Source organism: Colobus angolensis, unplaced genomic scaffold, assembly GCF_000951035.1.
Source record: "Colobus angolensis palliatus isolate OR3802 unplaced genomic scaffold, Cang.pa_1.0 Scaffold226, whole genome shotgun sequence".
NCBI classification, from domain to species: domain Eukaryota; kingdom Metazoa; phylum Chordata; class Mammalia; order Primates; family Cercopithecidae; genus Colobus; species Colobus angolensis.
Window position 1 is genome coordinate 3,005,876 of NW_012115444.1, and position 8,354 is coordinate 3,014,229.

Sequence of the window (8,354 nt, forward strand, 5' to 3'; positions counted from 1 at the left end):
TATGTGTATATGTGAATGGTCTTTTTTCCCCTGAACTCCCGGTGTTCATAATGATTGGCTCTGATGTGCAGTTAGAAATATTTACTGAATGAAATGTTCTTACTTTTTTTCTAGATAATTATGAGCACAGTGATATATTAGTAAATACAACAGCTGTATTTAAAATTTTTGGTTTTTGCAAATTAGTCATTTAATTGTAATTGTGATGTGTTTTGCTCAGTGCTGATGATTCTAAAACTGTATTGTAGGCTTTAGTTTGTTGCAACACCTGCTTACTAGAGGTGCAAAAAAGGTATAGGCAGACTAATTCTTTTTTTTTTTTTTTTTGAGACGGAGTCTCGCTGTGTTGCCTAGGCTGGAGTGCGGTGGCCCGATCTCGGCTCACTGCAACCTCCGCCTCCCGGGTTCACGCCATTCTCCTGCCTCAGCCTCCCAAAGTGCTGGGATTACAGGCTTGAGCCACTAGGCCCAGCTGATGGCTCTTGTTTTAATGCTTAGTATTATACTGCGACAAAACTGCCAGTTTGTGCATGTTGATATCTGTTGTAGAGAACATGTATTATACTACCTAGAGACCAGATCTTTGAATTAATTATTCTCACGTATTTGCCTAAGTATTTAACAACAATATCCAAGACAAAATAATTATTTTTGTTTTTTCTTGAAGTAATCGTGTTTAGTGGATTGTTTTGCTTGACCTTTTCCTCACATCATCTGAATTCTTATAATAATCATCAGTACCCATGGCTGTTAACTTCATACACACATAGACACACACGCACATGTATGTGTATATGTGAATGGTCTTTTTTCCCCTGAACTCCCGGTGTTCATAATGATTGGCTCTGATGTGCAGTTAGAAATATTTACTGAATGAAATGTTCTTACTTTTTTTCTAGATAATTATGAGCACAGTGATATATTAGTAAATACAACAGCTGTATTTAAAATTTTTGGTTTTTGCAAATTAGTCATTTAATTGTAATTGTGATGTGTTTTGCTCAGTGCTGATGATTCTAAAACTGTATTGTAGGCTTTAGTTTGTTGCAACACCTGCTTACTAGAGGTGCAAAAAAGGTATAGGCAGACTAATTCTTTTTTTTTTTTTTTTTTTGAGACGGAGTCTCGCTGTGTTGCCTAGGCTGGAGTGCGGTGGCCCAGTCTCGGCTCACTGCAACCTCCGTTTCCTGGGTTCAAGCGATTCTCTTGCCTCAGCCTCTGGAGTAGCTGCGATTACAGGCGCCTTCCACCACGCCCAGCTAATTTTTTTTGTATTGTTAGTAGAGACGGGGTTTCACCATGTTGGCCAGGCTGGGCTCGATCTCCTCATGTCGTGATCCCCCGACCCTGGCCTCCCAAAATGCTAGGATTACAGGCGTGAGCCACCGTGCCCAGCCCCCACTCCCTCCCTTTTGTTTTGTTTTGTTTTTTTTTTGAGACAGAGTCTAGCGCTATTGCTCAGGCTAGAGTGCGATGGCATGATCTTGGCTCACTGCAGTCTCCACCACCTGGGTTCAAGCAGTTCTCCTGCCTCAGCCTCCTAAGTAACTGGGATTACAGGCATGCCACCATGCCCTAATTTTTTTTTTGTATTTTTAGTAGCAGTGGGGTTTCACCATGTTGGTCAGGCTGGCCTCGAACTCCTGACCTCAAGTGATCCTCCCACCTTGGTGTCCTAAAGTGCTGGGATTACTGGTGTGAGCCACTGCCAAAAGCATACTAATTCTTGCCCTCAAGGACCCTTTAGTTAGTAAGACAGGGAATTAAGCAGACAGAAGGACCCAACACAGGAATGAGGAAGGAGTTAATATAAGATACTATACTATGTAATTAACTAAAAATGTATAAACTGGAAGTTGGTAAACTAATGGAAACAAACTACTCCCCCACCATCCCTCACCCCCACATATACACTCATGCACAGTAAGGGTAGATTAGTTTCTTATTCAGTCCAGCCTGATAAAAAATCTTACCTTTGTTGGTATAGGCTATCCACTGTGGGGACTGCATGTCTCTGCACTTTCTTGCTGGATGTGCCAAGAATGCAAGACTTAACTGCTCTTAACCTGGACCGTTTCTCAAAGTTGTGTGTGCAGTGAGCAGCCAGCTGTGAGGAATTAAGTAATAACCTCCCCTAAACAAAGAGCAGACTCCCCTCCACTTAACTGTCTAAGTGGTGAATTCCACTCCCTCCTCTTCTGTAATATAACTCACTGTGTACTCAGGTTTCCATTCTGCACCCTTTGCATCCTTCTCATGGGGCTTAACAGTCATGAGAAGCTGGCACGGGCATCATGATGATACTCTAATTGCTGGTTTTGCTCTAAGTTGTGAAGTCCCAGGAGTCTTACATTTTCTGTCAGAATTCGTTAAACAGTAACAGAGGGGTGTGTGTGTGTGTCTGTGTGTGTGTGTGTTTAGTTTTCTATCTGTATGTAATTAAATTCCAAACCCTTTACTGTTCTTGATAATCTCATATCTGAAGATGAGTTGACTATACAACAAAGGGGAAGAGACAGAATATTTGTATCTTTTTGTCCCCAGTGTCCCTAGCAAGTTCTGAAAACTGCTAGTAGCACTGTTAATGCAGTATAAACTGGATTTGGAAAATACACTTCATGCTGAAAACTTTTTAGGACTTTGCATTTGGAAGAATTTACATTGATTTATATCTTCAGTTTAGGAAAATGTCAACAAACTTCTTGACTCTTCAGATTTTTAACTAAAATATTTTGTCAGGATTACCGTATCATTGTCCATGAAGGAAAAGCAAAATTAGCGTGCAGGTTTTCCTGAGAATTGTCTCTGCTCCAGTTTTCTAGGGTTTCCCAGAGCTCTTATACCAAAATTTAGTATTTAAATAACAGAAAAGATTTCAGGTAGTGGAGAAATTTGGTATAATTTGAAACCTTTGTGTAACATCAGCTGGACCTCAGCTCAACCCCTTAAGGATGGGTTTTATTAGAAATAGCCAACTGTTTTGTTGGCTTCTTCCTTGACTTGGATTTATTCCCTGACTTGGTATGGATAATTAACTAGAAAAAGATGTTAAGTCCTTGACCAGTGCATTTCTCTTCCCCATTCTAATAGATAAGCTTTAATGTGTATCTTTAATGGATATTCTAACAGATAAGCTTTTTTTTTTTTTTTTTTTTAAAATACAGGCTTCCTAGTGGGCAGCAGTATAAACATCACCAAATCAAACTTACCTTTAACCAGGTTGCTTTTATTTTTAAAAGACCATGATTGAGTCCAAGAGTCAGGGGATTTTTAATGTTGATTAAGTATTTTATATGTATGCAGCACTGTAATGGGCACTAAAAATAAAGAACAATTCTACCTTAAGTGAGTTTACATGCATAATTTAAAGATACTTTTATTACATTTAAAATATTGGACGGTGTTTGCTTATATACTAATACAGTGTAAGCTGTAACAAAATAATTGCAGTAGAAATTCAAAGCTAAAATTCAAAGTAGAAATTGGAGTTGAAGTTGGGGGATATAAATATCATGGAAGAACTTGAGCTGGGCCAAAGGAACAACCATGATTCAAATAAGTGGAAACGGAAACTCTTCAGGTGTAAGGGAGCAGAAGATGGGTGGCAGAATTAGTATAAAAATATAAGTATTGCGAAGACTGCTTCCAGCGTATCTAATGATAAAGTTGGGAAGACAGCCCTATGAACAGATAATCTTAGGGAATGAATGCAGAAGAATGAAAGTAGGGGAGGGAAGGGTTGAATGATTGAATGACCTATGAGTATAGAGTCAGCTTCAGTTTTCCAGATTACAACATCCTTGTCTTGTTCCCATCTTAGAGGAAATGCTTTTGATTTTTTACTGTTGTGTATGATGTTAGCAGTGGGTTTTTCATATAGACCTTTTTATATATAGATACTTTCCTTCTGTTCCTAGTTTGTTGAGTGTTTTTAATCATGAAAAGCCATGGAATTTGGTCAGATGCTTTTTCTGCATCATTAAAGGTGGTTTTTTTTTGTTTATTCTGCTCATGTGGTATATTACATTAATTGAATGTCATGTTGAGCCATCTTTGTACCATTGACTACCTTTGTAAGTAATGTTTTATTAGAATAAAGTCAAGCTGAATTGTTTACATATTGTCTATGGTGGTCTCAGTGACAGAGACAATACATAATTATGATAGAAACCGTCTGGTTTGCAAAATCTGAAATATTTACTATTTACTCTTTTTGTCTTTATTATTTTGAAACGGAATTTTGCTCTTACCACCCAGGCTGGAGTGCAGTGGCCTGATCTTGGCTCACTGCAACCTCCGCCTCCTGGATTCAAGCCATTCTCCTGCCTCAGCCTCCTGAGTTAGCTGGGACTACAGGTGCCCGCCACCACGTCCAGCTAATTTTTGTATTTTTGGTAGAAGATGGTGTTTCACCGTGTGGCCAGGATGGTCTCCAACTCCTGACCTCAGGTGATCCACCCGCCTCAGCTTCCCAAAGTGCTGAGATTACAGGCATGAGCCATCGCATCTGGCTATTTACTCTTTAAAAACATTTTCTAGCCTCTCCTTCTAGAGTCATCAGTACAGACATCATTATTTAGTGTCCATTTAGAAGATAATGGACTAATCTTTACTGATCACACTCTGTAAATTGCTTTTGTAGATGCAGTTATGGTTTATCTCCCTGTCATAAGTAAGGAGTATAATCTGATTAAGGGAAGTTAAATGATGATTTTATGAAAAATGTTAAGTTTGAAGAATAAATTTGTTAATGTCCTTTCTAATTCAAGTTCATGGCTTATATTTTGAAATATTGCCAACCTCTTTTCTTCTCCCCCCATCACCCATCCTAATCTCTGATAACCATCATTCTACCCTCTGCCTCCATGAGATCCACCTTTTAATTGTTTTTTAAATGATGGGGTCTCACTCTGTTATCTGGGTTTCAGTGCAGTGATGTGATTGTAGCTCACTGTAGCTATCACAGCTCACTGTAGCCTCCAATTCTTGGGCTCAAGAGATCCCCCTGTCTTAGCTTCCTGAGTAACTGGGACTACAGGCATGTGCCACCATGTCCAGCTAAGTTTTTTACTTTTCTCTTTTGTTAGAGTCAGGGTCTCACTATGTTGCCGAGGCTGGTCTTGAAGTCTTGGGCTCAAGTGATCCTCCCATCTCTGCCTCCCAAAGTGCTGGGATTACAGGCATGAGCTACCATGCTGGGTCAAGATCCACGTTTTTGACTCCCACATATGAGCATGAACATGTGATGTCTGTCTTCTGTACCTGGTTTATTTCATAAAACATAATAACCTCCAGTTCTATTCATACTGCTGCAAATGACAAGATTTCATTCTTTTTTATGGCCTAATTGTATTCTATTGTGTATATATGCCACATTTTCTTTACCCATTCATATGTTGATAGATACTTAGGTTGATTCCATTATCGTGGCTGTTAATGAATAGTGTTACAGTAAACACTGATGTGCAACTATCTCTTCAATATACGTTCCTTTCTTTTGGACATTTGTCCAGTAGTGGATTACCAGATCCTATGGTAGATGTACTTTTAGTTTTTTGAGGAACCTCCATACTGTTTTCCATACTGGAGCTACTAATTTACATTCCCACCAACAGCGTACTAGAGTTCCCCTTTCTGCTTCCTACAATTAGAGGGAGTAAGTGCTAGTGTTCAATAGCACAGTATGGTAACTATAGTTAGCAATAATTTATTGTATTTTTCAAAATAGCTAGAAGAGGATTTGAAATGTTTCTAACACAAATGATAAATATTTGAGGTGATGGGTATTCTGATTATCCTGATTTGATCATTACACATTGTGTGCATGTATCACGATATATGTACCCCATAAATATATACAGTTATTATCTATTATTGAAAAAGGATATACCACTCTTCTGTTTTGCTAATTGAATTTTTTTTTGTTTTCATAGGTGTATGTGGAATTTGATGATCTTGAATGGGATAAACGAGAGTGGGTTAAAGTTTATGAAGATTTTTCAACTTTCTTGGTGGAATACCACTTAATCTGGGCCAAAAGGAATGACCCTAGCCAGACTCAGGGATCAAAGAGCAAACAGATTCAGTGGCCTGCATTGGTAAGATCTATTCCTGTTTCATTAAGCATTTTCATTTGTTCGTTAAAAACGAAAAGCAACAACAAAACAAAAGCCAGGTTTGGTGACTGACACCTGTAAAACTAGCACTTTGAGAGGCTGAGACAGGACAATTGCTTGAAGCCAGAAGTTGGAGATCAGCCTAGGCAAAAAAGCGAGACCCCATCTCTACCAAAAAAAAAAAGAAAAATTAGCCGGATATGGTGGCACATACCTGTGGTCCCAGCTACTTGGGAGCCTGAGGTGGGAGGATCACGTGAGCCCAAGAATCCGAGTCTATGTGAGGTACTGTCACGCTGCTGTACTCCAGCTTGGATGACAGAGTGAGATCCCATGTCTTATAAAAAAAAGAATAAATGAAAATTTAAGACCAAGAATTGAATAAAAGTTTAGATTCATCTTACTGATTTATAAATTAATATTTTTGAAGAGTCTCGGACGAATCTGGCAGAGATTTTAAAACACTGCCTTCATTTTGTTAAAACAACTTTACTTGTCTCTTTGTTAGTATTTTCTGTCAGCATATGTAGTTCACAAATAAGTTTATTCTATCAAATTAAAATAGAAATTGGATTAAAGGGACCTGAGAGATAGCTGACTGTATGCCATGTGGAACAACTTTGCTGAATGAAACTTTGTCAAGTGGAAGATAGAATATACTTTGTATTAAAACATTTAATAACGAGTAATTCTTCTTGGTTTGTTAATGAGTAAATCATTGTGGGTGATAGATGTTTAATGTGTAATTATTAGGTAATGGATTAAATTACTTCTTATCAGGAAATGTTTCGTTTAAGAAAATATAATAATTTTCAGTAAATTCTCTGGTACTTTGAAGAGTTTTATTTAAGAAAAGAAACAGCAGGTAAACAAGATCATTAAATTGTATTAGAAAAAGAGCTACATTCATTTAACCATTGTTATCTCTGTTTTCTGGCAGAACATCTAGCATGTAACAAATGTGCAATATTTGTAAAGTTTTCTTCTTATGTTACTATCATACTATCAAAGAAATACTTTAAAAGCGGCTGAAACATTATTGCAGGTATTTGATGTAACTAATGAGTTTGGGTAGTTCCTTTCAAATTTTTAAACCTACAAATTAACTATTTATAAGGATAGCTTCTGCTTGCTAATAATTTTAATGCATATAAATTTTCTATTTTAGTTAATTCTGATGCTTTTCTATATAGAATAGCAATTTAGTAGATCTGTTTGATTATTCCTTTTTAAGAAGTCAGTGGAGATATAGGATTAAAAAGACAGGATAGGAAGGGAGGGAATAGAGTGAATGGAATCAGTGGCATTTTTAAAAACAAAATATGATATTGAAAGATGAAAATAATATCTATGACCTGTAGTTTCGATAGGAAACTTTGCATAGCAAACTAAAGAAGATAATTTTATCCATAGTAGGTTTTTAAAAATAATTAATGAGTATGTTGACTTGTTCATATAAAAAGTTTAAACCATTATTGGCATGATTTTAATTTTATAGACCTTAACCCAAAAACTGGATAAAATTTGTGAGTCATTATGAATAATTAGACATATAGGTAATTTTATATGAGAATTCTCAAAAGCAAGAAGCAGTAGCATCAATAATATGAAAAACTACACATCAGTATCAGAGTTAAAAAATTAATAAAGCTTTAGAAAATCTTTGCCCTTTCTTAAAGGCAGTTAAGATTGAGGTGAATTTCTGTTGATTCATAAAATGCTGATTTTAGAGAGAATTGTTATTGGAAAATACTATTTAATGATAATTTTGTCATAATTTTACAAAGTTGTTTCTGTTGAAAACCTCTTAGCCTTGAAATTAGGCCTCCTTAAACAATCACCAACCTTTTCTTTTTAACTTTATCATGTACCAAAAAAAAAAAGGGATGAAAAATTTGAAAAACACTGTGGTATAAAAGTAATAGAAAATTATATTTTTAGTCCTAAGAGATAACTTGTATATATTACATATATATATAATTTTTGATATATTTTCTTATGAAACATATTGTTCTGGTTCCTTTTTTTTTTTGCCATACTATTTATTTTATTTTTTATTTTATTTTAGTTTATTTAGACAGGGTCTCACTTTTTCACACAGGCTGGAGTGCAGTGGTGTCATCACAGCTCACTGCAGCCTTGAACTCCTGGGCTCAAAAAAATACCCTCTCACCAGTAGCTAGGACTACAGATGTGTGCCACTATGCCTAGCTAAATTTTTTTTTTTTTTTTTTTTTT

At 36.4% G+C, this 8,354-nt stretch overlaps 1 protein-coding gene across 1 annotated transcript in view; it reads left to right on the forward strand.

Moving 5' to 3' along the window:
- Positions 1–8,354, forward strand: part of JMJD1C (jumonji domain containing 1C) — a 325,504-nt gene that overhangs the window by 83,351 nt on the left and 233,799 nt on the right. Inside the window, exon 2 of the mRNA XM_011944096.1 lies at positions 5,934–6,098. Coding sequence (XP_011799486.1) covers positions 5,934–6,098 — 165 coding nt within the window. The remainder of the gene's footprint in view (positions 1–5,933; positions 6,099–8,354) is intronic.